Source organism: Teleopsis dalmanni, chromosome X (genome assembly GCF_002237135.1).
Source record: "Teleopsis dalmanni isolate 2A chromosome X, ASM223713v2, whole genome shotgun sequence".
Classification (NCBI taxonomy): Eukaryota; Metazoa; Arthropoda; class Insecta; order Diptera; family Diopsidae; genus Teleopsis; species Teleopsis dalmanni.
In genome coordinates this window covers 22,414,820-22,437,223 of record NC_051848.1, presented here as the reverse complement: position 1 = coordinate 22,437,223, position 22,404 = coordinate 22,414,820, and the positions used below count along the sequence as shown (strand labels likewise).

The 22,404-nt window shown below is 31.6% G+C and overlaps 1 protein-coding gene across 1 annotated transcript in view; it reads right to left on the bottom strand.

The window, feature by feature from the left end:
• The window catches only part of LOC119688235, a 53,961-nt gene extending 45,253 nt beyond the window's left edge, over nt 1–8,708 (bottom strand). The window contains exon 1 of the mRNA XM_038102915.1: nt 8,023–8,708. Within this exon, the coding sequence (XP_037958843.1) occupies nt 8,023–8,708 (686 nt within the window). The remainder of the gene's footprint in view (nt 1–8,022) is intronic.
• Between the last annotated feature and the right edge of the window lie 13,696 nt (nt 8,709–22,404).

The following is a 22,404-nucleotide window of genomic DNA, read 5'->3' as shown; positions in this document are numbered from 1 at the left end:
CTATGAACCTTAATTTTTTATTCACATCAGCCATTTTATTTAACACTTAAAAATAATTAATGAAGTCAACTTACAACTTACTCTAAAATAAAAAATATACTTGTTTATCGCTTTCAGCACCGACTAAATATATTAAATATATGAATATATATATATATATATATATATTTTTAATTCTAAAATTGTGTTCAAATTTTTTGCTTACTTTTTTAGTTTCTTTTTTAACTTTCAATGTTTAAAATACAATTTTTTTATATATCAATACTAGTAAAAGAATTTTTAAATAAATATTAAGCAGATTAGGTAGAAGTAATAAAATTGTGTCAAATTTTTTACAATAAGGAACAAGAAATTCACAAATAAACAAAATTTCTTAAAATTCTGGCTAGTTCTTCAATCTCATCCAACATCAAGTTCTCTATACATACTAAGCTGACGAAATCATCATGACGAAATGGCAATTTTCGAGGAACCCGTAATGAAGTTAACTATAATAGCACATTCACACTGTCTCATTTAGACACTTGTTTATTTATATTAATAAATGAACGTTCACTTTATAATGACTTCATTTATGTAGCTGATAGAACTTTTCTCTTGTAAAAAATTTAATTTTTGTATAGGTCACAATCGATATTTTTTACTTTAAATGAGCTGATTTATTGATAATGAGCTTATTTATATGAAAGATTTTTGTATTGTAAATCATTTACATTAGTGAATATAATGCACAAAACCGCCTAAATGAGATAGTGTAAATCGGCTATTAATTGTAGTTAGCTTTGTAGTCTCTTAAGGATTTCAATTAAATTACTTTAAATATTTAAAATAAAATATTAGCAAAATTACCAATTATGTCATCACAAAAACTAGTATCGAATAAAAAACAATAAATAAATAGGGAAGTAAGTAATTTATATCATTAATTTAATACATTTATTAAAATTTTTAATTTATTTTTTTTCATTGCCTAAACAAAAATTAAAGTCTAATCAATTAATTCCAAATTTTGTCATGGCTGTTATCGTAGTGCTGTCATCCTGTATGTGAATGCTCTACAAATACTACAAATAGATACTCATTTGTGACTCTATGAAAATATATTGCACTTTGGAAATAACAAGTCCATGGAATGATTATTGGATCCCTCGCACATTAACCAACTACACATTAAACTGCTATCGCCCATAATAAAAACGAAAAATAATCATAAAATTAAATTCTGTTTTAACAACATTTTAACTAAATTTACTCGTAAACTTAAACTTAAGCTACTTCAGACCAAAACGGTTAATCAAGTTTTAAAAGTATCCATAAACGCCTATGCGCCATATGCTGGCACTACAACTTCCATAGCTGCGTGGTACACACCCGCATCGTAGCTGCAGCAATAGTAACAACAGCAACAGCAACAGCAAAGCAATTGCAACAGTAATAGCAACATCAATATCAACAACAATTGCAACAGTCGCATTTCAACTTTTTAATGTTTTCGGACCAAAGGAAAAAAGAGAGGCTCAAATGGACACCCGCACCTGGCCAAAAGTCGAAATGTTTACCAAAATGCAGCTCAACGCTGTGCCGTAGCTAATGTCTGCACATTTATTTTGTAGACTGCGAGTACGGAAAAATGTTTTTACCTCGTATTTCCTAGGAGTGCATTTGTTGCTTTTGTGATCTCGTCTCGCTTGGAAATGTGCTGGACAGTGCACGTTCGCTTATTACTTAAGTTCACTTTTTTGGTTTTTGGATTCTGATAGTTCCTTTACTACTTTTTCTAGTTCCAGTTTACACATGTACAACAATAGTTCGAGTCATAAATTTCAACAAATTAAACATAACTTGGCTAATAGAAAATCGCACGACAAATCTTTTTCTGTATAGACAAATTGTTAATTATTTTATTACTCCAGAGGTCAATTGCATTAACATCGCTATTGGATTGAATAGCAATCATGAAAACGGAAAGGGTCAAGTTAAAGATAACCACCTGAATCCAAATAGAGTAAATGGTCTTCACAATAGTGAAAAATAATATACTATGTACCAAATCAAATATAAACAGTGATAGGTTTTGGTAAGGAAGTAATAAGCCACAAATTAGTGACCGCATGAGGCGACGAAGAAAAGCCATCAAATAGTCTTCAAGTTTTTGAAGTACATTTTTAATACATTGAACTGGGTTTAACAGTTTGAAAATTGATTAAAAACTATTTTATCCTAAAATATTTTTCATTCCTATAAGGGGAATAAAAGAAAATATAAGAGAATTAGAATTTATTTCATGGAGGAACTTATATACTATAAATTTCTGTACTGTATCTTTCAGTTCAAAAATAGTAACTATTTCGCTATGACAGGAACTTAGAACATAAAACAATTTTAAAATAGTAGCATTGTAAGGGTCGTAAAAAGTTATAAATACTTTTTAAAATTAAAGTCTTAATTCAAGTAAATATATATAAAAATATTCTAAAAATCTAAAGCTTGTAAAATATGTACATAATAACATTTCAAAATAGAGTTATTGCAATACTAATATGCCGTCTTAAAGCATACCTATATACAATATACTTAAGGTCGCATATGAAAACCCTAGTAGTCCATTAGACAGACTCACTTGTGATGCTAGCCTTACGTACCCATCTCCTCTTGAAGAAGTGGCGAAGTGTGCCTCCAAACATTTAAATATTTGTCTGCCAATACTTTATCATCTTATAATCAGAAACATATTGTCGAGATGACTGTCTGCGTTGTGATCTCTACAGTATAATCTGCTAATAGCCTTAGCTTTTTTTCTTCTGTGTAGAAATGGTTTTCCTTTATTGTTGACACTAAACAACTATTTTTTCAAAATGCGCTCTAGTAAAGACTAATTTTAGTTATGGTCCAATTTTTTTATAGAGACTTATTCGTGGATTAATTATCACAATAAGGCTCTAGTCCACGTAATTAAATGGATGATCTGGTGCTTGCAACAAAACGTTAAGCACATTTATATTATCTTATTCAACATCATATAATATAAAATTATTTCAGAACTACTGTGATATATCACAAAGCCCTTTACGCAACTAATATGTGATATTAATATAATAAAAATGAATTTTTTAAAATTTAATACCTAGGCGTATTGGAATCAATCATTGACCTATTCTTTAGCTTGCAATTCATTTTTCGATGTCACAATTCCCTACAGTTCTTCGAATTCAACCATTCTTTATAGAATTCTCCAATTAGATTGATTTCTTTGTTGATGCCATACTGATAGGGTTTTTATTTAAAAGATAATTAATTTTATTACACGTTGGAATAAATTGATCAATCTATAATACTTTCGTCAATGTTCTTTAATTTCTACATCTAAACGAAATATTGTAATTTTGATTAAACATTTCAGCACCATTAACATTTGTATATTCTAATAACTTAATTAATTATTAATTAACAATTGCTATGAAAGTGTATATTGGAAATGCACAAGTGTCCAATTTGCGAATATATGGATTATTATCCTTAAGAGATACTGTATTCAGAAATAAACTGTGAAAATTTTAATAAGCACAACGAAATAATTCCACAAAGTAATATTAACACCGCTCGCAGCAAATAAACAAATCAAGTCAAATAAAATTCGGAAAGGAAAAATTAGGTAAAGCCACTAAATCTCAAAATCTGTGCTGAAATCTGAAAACTGGTGTGAAGAGTTGTGTGGGGAGGGCTTGGCACATGTGCCACACTTTTAAGTAGCAGCGTATACAACGCCACATTTGTTCGTACGTAGCGTTTGAAAAGAATGACGCGGAGTCCAAGCGCTTATTCCAACTCCGCTTTTAACTGTTAACTGCGAGGCTACAAATGCGATAAAATATGGACACCAACCACGGCGCAGACACATTGCACAGTGATTCAGTGTGAAAACACCCAAAATAGGTACAATACGTTTACTTCGTACTTATATGTATGTTTTCAAATATTTATAAACAGTTTTAAAACACTCTATATCCATTCTCTATGTGGGCATATTAAATGATCGAGAATATTCCTTATAAGTAATGATAATGCAAGTAAAGCCAATATACTTTACCCAAATATTTAAAAACAGGTCTATATTTTATTAGCAGAATCCTAGAACACTTGTATAATGATGGAGTTTCAACTCTACTAAGTAAAGCATTAACACATCTCAAAGATTAAGTTCATTATTATGCTAAAGAATTTATAATGATTAAAATTATGTCTATTAGAAAATCGCACTATTTTCGCACTATGGATCTGGTAATAAAACCCATTCTTACTCAACAAATTGTTCAAGCATATCAAGTATTGGATTTAAGTTTCGTTTATAATTCTTGAAGAAATCATTAACTGGTTACTGCTATTATTTTCCTGAGAATGGACTACTACATTTTTTAGAAATGAAATACGTATCTCGCCATATTACAGTAATACTTATAGTACATATATAATGTCACCAATATTTCTAATGAAAACTATTGACAGTAACTATAGAAATTCTGCATAAATTCCAAAAATAATAATTTAATTCAATAAATGCAATAAATCATATAAAATGGGGGATCTATTTTTGACATTTCCCATACTTAAAGAATATTTTTTCATTTTTTGAGGTTTTGTTTCTCTCTCCACTTCCTCTAAGCTAACATGCTCTACTGTAATGAAAAGTTTCCAGTTAATTGACGGAGTACATACGGGTCTGAAGTATGATATTCGCCCGGGAAATAATTCTTAATCATCTCTTAAACTATAAGTTTAGTTACATCGACAAATTAGGCTCAGTGTATATATTAATTAATTGATATAAATAGAAAGTGTAAAGTGAAAATTCCGGTCAGTCATGTACTAGCACATTATTATTAACAGGGTATAAGGTTACTTCACAATGTATTATTCCTGAGCTCCAACACAATCATTACAACAAATTTCTAACACTTATATGTCTTCTTTTAGAATTATATTTGTCATGTGTTTAATATATGGTATAGTATGTACTAATTATATAATCGAAAAAGATCATTGTAAAGTAACAAATTAAAACACTTTAGTCTATTCCAATTTGCGAAAACAGCTGATACTTCCTTTGTTGGGATGAGGAACTATTTTACTGACATTGGTCTTCAGTATTATATCAACTTTCTGTGAATTTTTCCGAGAGCAGGGCTTGAAATAAGATATGATAAAATTTATGCTGTAAGAATTAACTGTTCCATCCTTTGAAGATGTAAAGCTATATTCTTTTAAGTGAGTATATATTCAATTATAATATATAATCAATGATAAAAACAGATTTCCTTGCAACTTTTGTGTAAATACGGATGTATAGTAACATTTCCTAAAGGCAATAAGTCAATGATTTGAGTGTAAGGTTTCATTCAGCCATCTAAGACATGACTTTAAATTTTGTCTGCTTCCTTTTTACTTTGATTTGATTTCTTGGTACTGTAGTCGTAGCACACTTACCAGTACCAACCTGTCAATTTGAGACGGCGCTTGAATTTTACTACGCCAAGCCAACAGTTTTGAACTCGTAAATTTATTTATTTTCGGACAACGGCGTTAAAATATGAGGAAAAAATGTATGAAAAAAATAAAATAAATTTAAAAATAAATAAAAATGAAGAAAATAACAGTTGCTGTATATGAGTGGTCAAATATACTGCAAGATACATTAATACCAAGTAAAATAAATAAAATTGACTACGTCAGAAAACTTGGCATTCATAATGCATGAGTCTGTGACGTGTCTACAGCAGCAAAGCCAACAAACGCCGCAAATGTTAGCACAATTTTAATAGCTTTAAATGCAGCAATTCACCCGCTATAATTTAAGAGTGGATTAAGGTACAGTGGCGTAGAATATGTGCGACATATACCAAATAATAATATTAATATATAATATCATTTAAGGAAGAGAACAAAATGCAAAATGTATTAAATGAAAATTTCGTGCAATAGTTTATCCTTTTCTTCTTCCTCTTCAAATCTTATTATATGATATGAATCTTCCAATAAAACAAGAAAACATATTAGATATAAGATTGAAAGATAATTGAATAGTGGATAAATCCATATTGAGTTTTTTGTAAACAAATATTTTTATCAGGCACGTTCTTCCTTGATTACTTGTAGGACGTACCTTAAAAAACCCCGTCTTTCTTCCACTTCCCTTATTTCTCGTGTCGGATTTCTCCAGGAGGTTTACAACCCATACTTGTTTTATATATCCGTTTTGTGTACCAATTCTGGTACACAACTCATGCAGTTGAGTAAATTCAATATAATGGTTATCAACTCTTTACTCTAGTCTTAAGATTACAATCCCCACATTACTCACTAATGTCACCAGTAACGTCCTAAATTAATTTCTTTATTTTTTGAATTTTATTTATACAAGTATGTTCTTTTCATTCCATTCTTCCAGTAATAGTTTATTTTTGAGTATGCGAAGGTGGCCAGAAAGTTTTGCGCCCAATAAATAAAGGACTGGTGGCACATTTTTTTTAATAAGGAGGATGGTCAATCACTTGACTTGCATGAATTCCAGCCATAGCGCTTGTCATCGGTGCAATATATATATGACAAAACACCGCTCCAACTACAACTCCCATGATGTGTGACATTTATAGAGACATGCTTGCGAATATATCAGCCAACATCATTAATTCATTTGAACCATTTAAATCATTACAAATATTAATTTCAAGTGATTTGAGTTATATACTATTTACATCGAATTTAATATCTTGTTTTATTAAAACTGTTTTTTTTTCTAATTATTTTATTTTTTTTTTAAACGGATTATTGCAGCCGAAATCATTGAACCAATTCGGTTAATGCCTTCACTGCATTTCTTGATTAAAGTTTAAATTGCTTATTTTTATTTACATAGAGTGATTTAATAAAATAAATAAAAAAACAAGATTTAATATTATTTATGAGACTAATTTTGCTATATCACGTAGTATCGAAATATCGGTTGAAATAAAGCAATAACACAGACGCATAACTCTGCTCTCATGTGCGATTTCAGTGATACAAAAATAATTCGTGAAAACACGTAAGCCCGTAAGTTAAGCGATATTAACAAATTGATAAGAATAGTACTAAACTGCACTGTTGTGAAAACCATTAATTTATTTATTTATAATTTCAATACCCTACACCCACTTACACCCACGTGCGAAATTGGCACAAACAGATTATTCAAAATTTGTGTAGTGTATTGCATTAGAAGTAATTCTTTTCAGGCCTTTTTTCTAGGAAAATGGATGAAAATGGTATAGACCTTTTTAACTATATAGAAGTATACAAAGTCATAGATTAGTCTCAAAGAAAATATTGAAGTCAGAAAGATTGATTCATGAATGAAATATTTTTAATAATTTTTTCCTAATTAATAAACAAAAAGGTAAAGAAAAATTTTAAAAACGAATTTACAATAAAAAAATCTCTAATCGTATCTAACTTGAAATTATATATTTTGAGATAATTGGAGACTTTAGAAAGGAATGTGTCTCAAATTATATAGACTAAAGATATGGTCATGATAGAGTTCATGAATGCAAAGTCTAACTAACATCCGATCACATTCGTGAATAAGTCTAATATAGCAATTATTTTATCAAATATCATAAATTAGAAAACATATTATACATTTATTTCGCTTAAATATATTGCAAAGCTCTTACACAACACTTTGCTATGGAGTAAACAGTCTTGCAACTAGAAATAATACGTTGCTCAGGCTCATTTAGGAATCCTGATTTGATAACCTTTTCCACACACATTGGTATTAAAAATGTCATGATGAGACCTAGTAACGAGAACATTTTGTTTTTATAACACCATTTCGTTAATTTTGATATAATTTCAATGAATTCAGTGCGTTTTCCTTTGTACACAACGATATAATCCAAGTTAGCTAACTCAGTGTCTAAGATTCTTACGTAATGATCATTAAAAATATCGATATATATAAATTTTCCATTCACTGGAATATACCGAACTATTCCCACACATTGAAGACTAGATCCCAATAAAGAGTTCTTCCACCCATCGCCTATTGAAGGTATAAATCGGAAGACTTCATTTCTTAAAAGCAAAGTTTCTAGTCCCCATACATCATTATAAAGTATTTTGAAAAAGTAGTCCATGCTTACGTCCCAGTATGCAGCTGCTGGTGCGATATTATAGTCTTTAACCATTTTGTCATATATTTCACTATTTTTCTGAAGTATTTCAAAAATATGAGTGGGTTTATGCTTCTTTTTTCGTCGTCGCTCCGAAACTTCTTGAAGCGCTTCTATACGCACCTCACGAATAGTTGCTTTGTTATTAACAATCAAGAAATAATATAGAAAATTTATTACTTCATGGTTTAAGAGGTCACTCTTATTCTTCTTGATGTTCAACCATATCTCACTTAACGGTGGTATCTTGCCCAGCATATCCTTCAGTCCCTTTTTGGTGTATATTTTATAATGTACAAGCTCATTTATTAGATTTTCGTCGAAGTTCAGCTTACGTGCGTAGGTTATGAATATTGAAACTTTGAGATCCTGTCCTAATAGATTCTCATTCAACACATCTGCCAGTTCACGACATTTCTCAATATGACTCATATGACTTAATTCCGCAGGTGGAGAGTTAGACACTTCGAGGTTAACATTTTCTTCATTTTGCAACATATTCATGTAATTATCGTCTAATTATAAAATAAAATATATAACGCGTACATATAGTATACGTATTTAGATAAATATTTTAAAAATATGTTGGAGTTTTTTTTTTTTGTGTTTGGTTATATTTTAAACTTTATTCCAATAAAAAGTTATTAACAATGACAAATTTTAAAATTGAGTTTATAATACAAAACTTTAAAATATAACGCCTACTAAGTACATTTAAAATTAAAATAATTATTATGGAATAAAAATTTCAAATTATTTTAATTATTTCAATTATATATAAATATATTTATATTATATACTTACATATATATGTAATCAAATATATTTCTTTTATTTTTTTTATTGTTTAAGATGTGAACAAGGTCTGCATAGCTTGCCATTTTAAAGATAATGTCTTGCAAAACAATTTAAACTACTTGGGGACTTAGAATTGTAGCAATGGATTGAATAAGAGACCGGGAATAACTAGTTTGATTACTCACTTAACTACATATATTGTATATATATGCACTAAGAGATATACAATATTCTGAAATATTCCAGACGCACAATTTAACTGAAGTTAAAGATATTGTCCTGTGGAGTTAAAAAAGTTCATTAGTTATAATAATAGATTGGAAAATAAAAATAAAATTAAAATGAATTTTTGTGAGTCTTGTTGAATGCTCAAATCAACTCATATCATGAGTTAGATTTAATAGTAGTCACTTTCAAGAAAGTGGTTGAAATTACTTAAATTTTATATTATTTATGACTGCACCTCAAACTGCTTCAATCTTATTACATTAACTGTTGTCCATAAAAGTATATTTCCCCTTGTACGCTTCTGATTATTTCTCATAATGCAATCGTTTCGGTGTTCTGGTTGACTTATTGATCACAAACTCTCAAACATAATAATATTTGATATAATAATAATTTTTTCTCAAGGATTTCAAATACATTAATTTATATAAATATTGATATTTTTTGATAATAATTTTGTAATTTAATAATTCACTAATTTTAAGTGTTCGCTTGTAGGCCCATCCATCAGTGCTCTAGCACTTTCAATACAAAGCGTCCATTCAGGCGCGAAATAAAACATTTACCACCGATAGACAGTGTTGGATTACGATGAATTTTAATGAGGAAATGTGCGTAAAAATGTGATGAAATCTCAATGACTAATCGTTATGAGCAATTATTCGATTTTCATGATGGGCGGCGTCAATTAAATTTTTCAAAAGTCAAACAAACAACGCAAATAGGAAAACTCTAGCTACTGCGTGTGAAAAGTGTATAGGAAATAGAAAACTGGGCACAATTTTCACTTAACTTGATTCACTTATGAGCATAATTGCTTTCCCATGAAAGTTTGGCAAGTTCCGACGAGAAGCGAGTGTGACACTGAAAAAACTGTAACGCATCATCACGCACGGTGACAATGAGCAGCGGGTAAAGAGACCCCACCCTACGAATAGCGTTCACGCTGGCAATTTTTTTTCTAATACTTCTATTCTGTGACGTTTTCAATATTGTCACATAAAGTGTTTCCCACAATTGTCACAGCACAAAAGGCAAATCATCAAATCATTTGAAAATCATTTGCCATCGCGTGTTCACTTCACTTTACGCTGCCATCGCAGACTCAGAAGTACGGCGAACGTATGCAGATGCTACCCACGTCGCGAATCCGAAGCCGGGAACGTGTAACTGAGATTTTCGCTACCAGCAAAATTTTGAACTGAAATGAGAAATTTATTAAATTGTAGTAAATTAAATGCGTAGCTGCTGCTATTGATGCTGGAACTGCGTCGAGGCATATGTACAGCACTGCCATAGGGTTGAACTAACAAGTTGTTCTCCCGAAAAGTTCAATTGCTTCACGTTCCTCTTGTTTTTATGATGAACAATTTTGCCATTCATGCAATTATTTTGAAGATATTACAATGCATTAACTTGACATTCTCATGAAGTAATTGCTGCGACCATAGTCAAAAGTCGCAGGCTTGTCACCGCATTCTCCCCCATTTATTTGCAGTTCGGTACAATGTTTTACAAACATGTCATTTACACACACCAAGTCCAATATATTCAATGAATCGTTCTGCTTCCCTGCACACCCTCAGTGTAAGCTTGGTCTTTGTCAACGCGGTTGACGCAGTTAAGGACATTTGACATACGTTTTAAGCAATGCTGAACTATAATATGTGACACGTGACCCACACTTTGCACGGCACTCTCTCGCCACAACCAGCTAAGCCATACTTGGCATGGTTGCAAGTACAGTAGCACTTCCAGCATTTCTATACACGGCGTATGCCTAATGCATGTGCATGAGTAGTGTGTCATCCCTGACATCTTCACTCATTCACTCACTTCTGATAACAGAAGTTGCGTGTCCAAATGCTGCACCAGTACCAGCACCAGCACCGGCACCGGCACCAGCACCAGCGCTAGCACTGCAGGCTGTAGTGGCACTAGTCGTTGCCCATATCCTTCATATGATCGCTGCTTAATGTGCAGGTCCTCCACATGAGTTTGCCTTGCTTGAGTTGGTGTCTGTTAGCGCATTTTCCGGTTTGACTTGTTGTTATTTCACGCCACGCGTAAGCGTACGTTATCGGAAATTAAATCGTTTTGGATGACCGCGTGGTAGTGGGTGCAATTCGTAAGGGTTGCGGTAGAAGTACTCTAACTATAGTGCAGGGCGAAATACTGTCACAATGGTTACAATAATGGTACAAGTTAAAATTTAAATAGAGCTAATTAACTGCGCAGCAGTGTTAAAATTATTCTTAGTTGTGGAGAAGTATCATCTGCTTTATATTTTCATAAATTGAAATTAAAATTTAGAAAGAAATTGATTTCGTTATTTAACACTACTCCAAATTTTCGAATTATAATTGCATTTTGTCAATTAAAATAAAAGTAGTTAACTGAAACATTATTAAGACCGATTGAAACTATATAAATTAACAGTGATTGTCAGATAATAATTACATAAAAAGAAGTATAGACAGGAAAACTTTTAAGGATTTTATATAAAAATCCTTTACATATCTCGAACGACTGTAAGACGAACGAGCTTGCCAAGACAGGCACACTACTCCCTGACTTTCATATCTCAGACATTGGCATCCCACTTGCAACAGTTAAACTGGGAATCAATCAAAAATATCTGAGCATTGTCACGCAAAAATGGGCAGACGAATTCTGCTGTCGGATTTCTAGATTTCTAGATCTTAGTCTAATCAGAACAAAAACGCACCAATCAGCTGTTTCAACTAAGGCGTAACCTACTCAACACTATGGGATCTGTGCTGACGGGTCATTACATGGTAGGAAGACATGCTATGAAACTTGTTCTACCCTCTTATGACTTTTGTCGAGATTGTGGCTCAGCTAATAAGAATTAAACTGTGCTTCACCTTATGTGTTAGTCTCCAACTTTGACTAGGAAAAGATCTAAAATCTTTGGGGCTTCATTTTTTTACACACCTAACCGAGCTGTCATCCTGCAAAATTAGGAACTTAACTAAATTTATAGAATTGTCAAGCTGGTTAATTTTCATTAAATGTGGGAATTGCGCTTTCTGCGTTACTCGTACGCTGGCCTCTAGCTAACGTACCTTATATTAATATCTTCTAAAGATTAAAGATTAGTATCTTCTAAAGTGTTTTTGGAGACTTTGCAAGCAAGGTCAGTTCATCAGCGCACATTTGAACTTTTTTTAATTCGATTCCTATTTCTATACCATCTGCTGGTATAAAATTTATGCTCTCGAAATACAATACAAATTAAAGTGTATTATAACCTTGCTTCATACCTTTTCTAACGGCATACTAATAGTTGATAGCCATCCCAACCCATTGTTTCGTTCCGTTTGCATTAACTTTATGGGATTTTAATTATTTTGATTAAAAGACCAATGTTGTTAAGGTTCATTCTTCTCAAGACACTTTTATTTGTACTGTTTATCGAAGACTTAACAATAAATGGATTGAACAAATTTCCCATGAACTATCTGTCGTAGACCGGAGATGGAAGAAGACGGAAAACTATTTTTAAGGAAACCAAGTTTAAAAATAAATAGCTTACGCCGATGATGGTAATAATAAAATGCAACCTTTGTTTTTGTTTTACCAAAAAAGTGTTTAAAGTAATTCTTTGCAGGATCATTAATTTAATGGAACTTTCCACAAATGTCAGTGAACAGAAATTCATAATTAGCATTCAATTTAAAATAGACCAGAGCTAAAAGACTTGAGAAGAAATAGAGAAAAAGCTCAAAAATTAACATAAGGCACTGAAATTCTGTCAAACTATCAATCCATCGAAGATCGGGAAATCGCAACTATAAATCATGGCAAAGGCATAGTGATCGACACTTACCAACATATTTTTGCACAATTGAACATAATTAGAATGTTTGCATACTTGAATGAACTGTACGTGATGAGCCAAAAGTCGCCACATCGATAAAAAGACAAACGGACTTGCACTCGAAATATGCACTGCGGACAGACGGACAGCTGGAGTGCATTTTAATAGAGACAAGTGTCAGTAAATTACAAGCAAATAAGAAAAAATCGCCAAACATGCAACAAGTTATAAAATTTAATTTACCTGCCGATCATGTTGTTGTCGTTTGTGTTTTGCTGTTTGTTGTTGATATTCATTGGTTGTTGGTTGTTGGTTGTTGGCAGCAATTGCTTGTGATGTTGTTGATGTTGTTATAAAGTTGCGCGTGCTTATATTTATACTTATGCCTCCTCATGGTCGCATGCAATAAATTGCAAATTGCACTTTTTTGCAATGGACTTGAACTCTTGCAACTGATAGGGTCAGCATAACAATACGAACTGTACGACTAGAAGAGCGATATGAGGTGTGTGGTGTGTGGTGTCTGGTGTGTAGAGTGCGGTACACAGTAATTGTGCCAGAGAAATTATGGAACTATGGAACAGTGCAAAGAAAAATGCACAAATATGCAACACAATAAGGATGCACTTCAGCTTAAGAGAGTAACTGATCTTGACACTTCATTATTCACGCCGTGCAACTGTGAGGAAATGTCAATAGCAAATCGCTTAATTTGTTTGGCCATTTACACGGACAAAGCCAAACAGAACTCTGCAATGGATGTGCACTTAAACTAAATTACACGAAATTGACTGATGCACTGGGACACTAAATCACGAAACAGTGTATTCTCTTGTTATTGGCCAGTTGTCCATACACCTCTATGTATTTTGTAGGCTTCACTTTTTATGTGAGTTACATGCATACATACATACATATATTTCTTTTTTTTTGGGTTGAGTATTTGCGCCTGTTTGCCAAAGGCCTCGTCAGTTGTAAACCAATAATTTTCAATTGACTCGTTATTTTTGTTATTGTTAACTCACAACAGCTTCACATTGACGGGGTCAGGCGGGTCAAAAATTTTTTTCCGCTTTTCCCAGTTCATTTCAATTTGTTTCGGTGTGCAGTAAGTTTCGGATATTTCATTCAATTTATAAGCAATGAAAGGGTTTTGTGTGGTTTGATATCCATTCCAATATTCAAGAAAGTAACAAATAAAAAACGCATCATGCAAATCTTTAATAGATAATAGCCAGAAGTGAGATGCACATCAAATGAAATACGAAAATTCAATTAAACAATATCATGAATCCTTGCAGTTCAAGTCAAGTAAATGGAAATATTTATTAAAATCAACGGCAACTCTTCATCATAAAATTTTGATTTCTTTAAAAATATTTGGTTAGAAGCTATTATTCGCAAAGATAAATTTTTGGGTGCTTAGGGACATATTTTATAGGCAACAATATGGTGTGTATACGATTTCTTTTTTTTTTTGGACAAAGTTTAAATAAAAATCGATTAAATAAATTTAAAACCTGAGTCATGGCACAAATACGTCTTTAATTTTTATCGTCAGTGATAGTCTAATTCTACGAGCGTTAGAGTATTTTGCTCAAGATAAGAGGTATTGTATAATTATATGTGACATTCACTTCAAATGGAAACCAAAGCAATTGGATGAAATTGCTTTGCTTAAGACAAGAGTAAGCAGTCTACACAATGACTATTGATATAAAGAAATGATCTTGATTTTATGTGTGTTCGCTAATAATGTAAACCAAAACAATCTACCAATACTAGAATTCTCTAAGATCCACGTTGACATGAAAGTCACTTACCAAAGTATTCCGTAATTACTGAACATAATAATTTGATTCAGTATTTGACCGGGAATAGGTTATTTAATTATTAATTAAATCATGAATAAAAATTCAATCAATTAAAATTTATATTGTCACCTTTAACGCAGTTCCTATCAAATGAAATGCATACTATACCAGCGCTTCACCCAATTGGTGAAATATTTTCCGTGAATTCATTGAGAGATGCTCTTCAAATCCACCTGCAGATTTTTTATATGCGCACAATCGGCATTTTCTTCGAAGTAAGGGATGCTCCTCAAATCTAACTTCAGATTTTTTTTTTTGGACACAATCGACACTTTCTTCAAAGTTATGATATAAGTCCCGATGAATAAGGTCAGATGAGTTAGGTATGCTGTATAAGGTTAAATGAGTAAGATAAGAAAAGTAAAATGATGAAACCTCTTACCAAGTTCCACTACAGACTTTTTCAGATTTTAAAACTGAGAATTTGAGAACCTTTCGACTTCGTGAACAGATATAACTCTAAGAATTGTACATGCAGATGACTAGAGTCATTTGTATCTTAAGATGATTTTTTTAAATATTTTTTTTTTAAATATTTGCCACCAAAAAAATAAAAATAGGTACGATTTTTAGTGGACCATACACATTGAGCTTTTTCTAAAAACTTTTGCTTAGTGTATTTATTTAATTATAAAAGCGCACTTTATTAACATATTTCATTTTACCAAGGGTGTGTGAAAAGTTTAGCGAACACGTTGCAGATGCATCATGTTGAATATACGAGTATTTTTTTTATTTTATGAAAAAGTGCTTTAAAATGAATACTTCAAAATTATTATCTGTAACTTTTTTAATCGTCTGACTATAAGTATCGGATTAACTTTCCAATATTCGGTAGATCGAAAAACAATTTCTTACATCGATTAATATCCATATATTCTCTACTTTGTTGCTGATTCCATCCCGTTTCTATTCTACAATGGATACCACAACCTTGGAGGTAGAGTCATGCCTGTAGGTCCTCCATGTCTTTTGATGGTCTTCATTTACTGTTCAAAAATTTTTATAACATAATATCGAATATTTCTATCGATTGATAACATAAAAAATCAGATATAGTATTAGTGTTTATCAGTATTGTTATTTCGTGTGAGTTCTAAAGTAAAATCTTAGAAAAATTAACATTGCTTAATCAAATTATTACTAAGGCGACTATTCTGTAATGTAGAACGGTTTATGTTACTTCAAGGCAATTAAGAATTTTTTTCGGTTGATTTAGGAGCTTTTATAAATGAATTTCGATTACAGTGTAAATAGTTAAGAATAAAAAACAACTCTTAAAGGAGTTTTTTATAGAGAATTATATTTATTCATATAGTATATTAAGTCGACGCAAGCACTTTTGATATGTTATGATGTTTCGGATTGATAAATTTGGATTTAATCTAGATTTACTCACGATCTGTTTTTAGAGTTACCTATCACTTTGGTAGATGTGTCAGGAGAGGATTTATATTTATCATAAAGATATATGTAGAATCAAATTACACTTTATTTGTGAAGTCACATAAAACAGTTGTTAATTTCTTATAAATCAATCCCGAGTGTTGTACATTTTGCTCCAGACTTGCTAACTGAAAATAAAAATTTGCTCTAAAAATGAATCTCGATTGAAAAAATTACTCCAGATTTACCAATCGAAAACAGCAGTAGATACAATTAATGTTAAGAGATATAATATTAAATACTAAAATTAGATGTGATAAAAAGTGTCAACAAAATACTTTTCCTTTTTTATTTCGAAAATGTAATGCTTATGTGAATATGGATAATATTATTAAGTATTCACATCAACTTAAATCACTTCAAAGCTTTGACTTTTAATTCCTTCATAATGTCTTGCTTTGATTGGTTCCGTGTGGGCAGTGACGTGCAAAACTCTGTAGCTAGAATTTATCTCTTTTAGGATATTTCAAGTTCTAATTCCCCTTTAATTGTTTAATTCTTGTTTCACTTTAGTCGTTAAAACTTGCAACCTCAGCTGTGTTTACTGCGAGTTTGTCAAGTATCTTTTTTAGAGCTTTTGTTATATTTACATTTTTTTGTTGTTATTTCTGCAGTCGCTTTAATTTTAAGTTGTTTTTTTGTTTGATTTGCTTTTTCCATCCAGCCTGATCGCCCGAATGTATCACGATGGATTTATAGTTTAGTATGCACGATCAATCAAAAATCGTGAACAGTATTCAACCTGGACGAACGAAATCCGCTGAACTAGTCACCAAGCACACGGACACACGGACAGACCGCAGCTATTTTGCAAGTCGGAGCAAAATGAGATTTGAAGAGTTACGTAGCGAAATTGTTCGCTGGCGTAGCTTATGGTCCATCCGCAGCTTGTGTGAACTCTTAGGTGAAAATGTATGTTTGTGCGTGCGTGTACATGCGGCAGTGCCTCAATGGACGGCGTGGCGTCAACGTGGCACAGCGAGCGAATAGCATGGCCCGCAATTTTCAACTTTTTGCTGTTGGACTTCGCTGCCGCCATTTCATAACAAAGTCATAAGTCATTTTTTTTTGGGGGTTCCCAAATAAGAATTATTACACCTGATTTGAATCTGGCCTCTTGTTGCACTTCGCTCGTGGTTCGCTGTGCTGTGCTGTGCTTATGAAAATCAAATTGAAGAGTAAATTGAGTGCATAAGTAAGCGCATAAAAGCAGATACTCGCATTTCTTGCCTTTTAACGGTTTTGCATAAAATATATTTAATTTCATGAACTTGACCATTTGAACGTTGCATTCGTTCTGGGTTACCAAGTCTCAGCGAAATTCTCGTAAAATTGTGGGTGGGTTAGGAGTAGCGAGCGAGCAACTAAGCAACTACTCGATTTGATGGTACACTCACAACTCGGTTAGTTGCATTATATTAACATTTTGACATTGTGACCACAATTTTAGGAAAAATATATACTCAATGCTACACACCAGCCACTGTAGTGGAGCAGACAATGGTAATACGATGCAACTGACAACCTCCAACCGTCAATCGACAATGGGCAATGGACAATGTGCAATGGGCAATGGACAATAAGCAATAGGCAGCAGGCAGCAGGCAGCGAGTAACTGGCAACTACCACCAACAATTTGAACGTCATCATCATGCACATCATCCCCACTAGCCAACATTTATAGCTTCTCATGCAACTAAAATATATTCCTAGGCGTACTTAATCGATCGTTGTTGATAGGCAAATTTGCAAATTGGACGTAACCTGTTTCCAGGTTCTACTTAACAACAAAACAGTTAAGTTCGTTACGTTCGGAAACATATTTTTGCATTTGCGGGTTAGCGATTTCGTTCTTATCCTCCTCATCACTACTTTTCTTTGCTTTTTGCACTGTTTTCTTCTCATTATTTGAGTTTTGTGTTCCATTGCAGAAAAAAGTACTCGTGATGAGTTAGCCTGGATTTGAACGTTGTCAGTGAAATAAACTTTTTAGTTTTAAGGTTCTTCCTTTCTTATTTATGCGTCGTTGCGATCTTTATCGTTGGGCATTTTTACCTTTGTTTTATTTAAAAGATACTTTTTTTTTGTTTTTTTTTTTGTTTGTTTTTGTTTTCTTTCCTTTTCAGATTTGTTAAGGCTTTGTAGTCATTTAGGTTTCAACCATTGCAAAATGATCGTTAAATCACGAATATTTAATTGTCTTTATCACCCGAGGGTGGTTGAAATGAGTTTGGTGCTTAGTTACGATTTGGTCAAGTTTTTAGTTTGTCTTTCTTGTTATTATTTTCCAATTTATATTTTTAGTAGAAATGCACTACGTTCCACTGGCCAGCGAGTTTAGCATGCATCTAATTTGATTTAGCTGCATACGTCAAAAAGTTAAAATTGAAAGAAGAAGAAAATAATTAAATTTCTATTTAAAAAACACATACGATAATGGTACTAAACGTATCATTGCCAGGAAATTATTCTTAAATAATTAGGAGTTTCATATTATCAAATAAATTTCAGTCATGCTTCAATAAAGCAAAGATTACTTAGCTAAGAATACATAAGTGAATGAATTTTATGGATTTTGGTAGCAAGACAGAAAAAGAATCATTATGAATAATTTTATGTAACATAATATGGACGATATATATACTTTTTATACCTTACACACAAGCAGTAAGAAATGGGTACCATAAATACAACGGATTGCTATTGCAGTGAAAAAATTTGTACCCATACTTCATGAAACCACGAAACTTTCAGGACACTAAGAATAAGATTTTATTGGACCAATAAAAAAAATGGAATAATTAGCTTCTATAGTCCAATAGTTTTAAGTATCCAGGCGCCTTTATTAACTTCACAAAAAAGATTTTAGTAGAACTTCATATGCTAAGATTCTAACTCATTATAGTAAAGTTGGTATCATATGATAATTTAATAAATTAAACTAATTTATGTTTAAATATGACTCTTAATATTTTTATCAGCTTCTTTTAACCCAAATATTGAAACAAAACAATAATCCAGTCAGTGTGTAGAGAGGAGTTATGAAGAAACCTCGCAGTTAATAGAGAGTATAAGTGCTCAAGTGCACTGACTCAACTAGGCTCAACATAACATAATCAACAAAATATTTATAACAATCCTACTAAATATCCTACAGCATATACATAAATATAATAAACCTATAATAAAAATAACTTAACTGTAAACATAAAAACAATAAAATAATTATACATATTTATTTTATATAAATTAATTATATAAACTATATAAATTGAGTTGTACTGAGTTGGCGTTGCTTTCTAAAGATGTTATATTCAAAACTTATACTTAAAATTAGTCATTTAATATATATTTTTTGTTTTTATAGAAGTTTAAAATATAACTACCAAAAAAAATCTCCGACAATATATTTCTAAAATATATATCTAAACACGTATACTATATGTACGGTTAATATATTTTATTTTATAATTAAACGATAGTTACTTGAATATGTTGCAAAATGAAGAAAATGTTGACCTCGAAGCGTCTAATTCTCCACCTGCGGAATTAAGTGACATGAGTCATATGGAAAAATGTCGTGAACTAGCAAATGTGTTGGAGAATAATATATTAGGACAGGATCTCAAAGTTTCGATATTCATTACCTATGCCCACAAGATGCACTTCAACGAAAGTGTTATAAATGAGCTTGTACATAATAGAATGTACACCAAAAAGGGATTGCAAAATATGCTGGGCAAGATACCACCGTTAAATGAGATATGGTTGAACATCAAGAAGAATAAGAGTGACCTCTTAAACCATGAAGTAATAAATTTTCTGTATTATTTCTTGATTGTTAATAACAAAGCAAATATTCGTGAGGTGCGTATAGAAGAGCTTCAAGGAGTTTTAGAACGACGTCGGGAAAAGAAGCAGCAACCAATTCATATTTTTGAAATTTTTCAAACGAATAGTGAAATTTACAACAAAATGGTGGATGACAATAACATGGCAGTAGCAGCTGCATACTGGGACATAAGCATGGACAACTTTTACAATATACTTTGTAATGGCGTTTGGGGGGTAGAAACGGTGCTTTTAAGAAATGGGATTTTCCGTCGTACGCCTTCAATAGGCGATGGATGGAAGAACTCTTTATTGGGATTTAATTTGCAATGCGTAGGCATAGTCAGATATCTACCAGTAATCGGAAAATTCGAATATATAACACTTATGAGCGACAACTATGTCAGAGTCTTAGATAGTGAATTAGCTAGCTTGGATTATATTGTTGTGTATAAAGGAAAACACACTGGACTTACTGAATTATTATCACAATTCGCGAAATGGTGTAATAAAAATAAAATGTTGACATTACTAGGTTTCGGTGTGACACTTTTTACACCAATGTGTGTGGAAAAGGCTATTAAATCAGGTTTTGTATGTAGCGCTGAGCAACGTGTTGTTTCTAGTTGCAAGACTGTTTATTCCATAGCAATGTGTTTTATAAGAGCTCTTCTGTACTTTTAAGAAAAATAAATATATTTCATATGTAGAACACATGACATCTCGGTAACCGACTTTAGTTTTTTATATGTAATGTAAGCAATATATTCTTTAATATGCAATTTTAAATATAATGTTTATATAAATATATAGTATAATATAATATAATAAATAATATATATATTATTTATAATTTAATATAATATATATGATGTAAATATATTAGAATTATTTTCTGATATGTTCGGATATTGGTTGGATTCTCAATTGATATCAAAAAACTGATGTCTTTATGACCTCACTTTGGCGGTCTTTAGTCTATCTTATCATACAGTAAGTTATTAGTAAGATCTTCAATTACTCTCAACTGTTATAGAATATCACGTCGAATTTATGATTCAGTTGAATCAGGTAAGTTTTTATTGTAAATTCTTCAGTCATATATATTTTTCTGATTGAACATTTTAAGCTAGAAACGTGATTCCCTATATCAGTTATTATCAATAAATTACTATAAATTACTAATTTAATAGTGATCTGTTTTATTTAATGGCTAATAAGCTCAATGACTAAATAATTGTATTAAAGATATTACAGGCCAATAATTATTATGTAGGAAATGAAAAATTTGAAAAACACGGAAAATTGAGTGTGTTCGAGGTTTAGGTTTAATGATTAGCTTTTAAATATTATGAGATTTTTCGCAAATATTATATTAATAATTTTTCAAGTACCCACACATATAATGACATATAATGATCTGCACGTGAATATAGAAATGTTAGATGTGTGTAGCTAAATTGGAATGAGAGCAATAAGGATATTTAAGTATAATTTTAGGCGTTGAGTACTTTTTATGGAAGTGTCTAATATTATGATTAAGAAAAACAAAAATATCTAAATAGTTTGTATGAGAACCGCCCCAGAAAGCACAATAATGACTAATAATGGCTTAACTCACACGATTGCCGAGCATAGCCATGTGACAACAGATTTTAGTAAGGAAACCTATTTTGAGTTACTGTTTTCGCTATGCCACATACAATATATGCTGTAGGGCTTCATGACCGGAAATTATTGCGCAAACCATCTCACCACTAAGTTAACGCTAGATGGTGTGTGTAGTTTTTGTAAGTGTTACCAACCAATGGCCCTCAATGCAATATTCACCAATATTCAACTGGAAATAATTGTTTCAAAATTATTTCATTTCAAAGTCCAGTAAACAAAAAAACGCTTAATATTTTTTGCTCGCATTACTTTACCACAACATACGGAAATATAATAGATCTATAATTTAAAAATGAGGCTTTTATGTAAACAATATATAGTGTCTAAAGATAATAAAACATGTGGTAAAATTGAGGTTAAGTTCTGAAAATATTTTACAACTAATTTCAAAATAGTGCTACAATAATGTATAAGTATGCTACTAAATTAAATTGGAATAAATTTGTCCATATGGTGTATAAATAAACAAACTGTTATGGAACAGGCAGCAATTAGCTTTGGC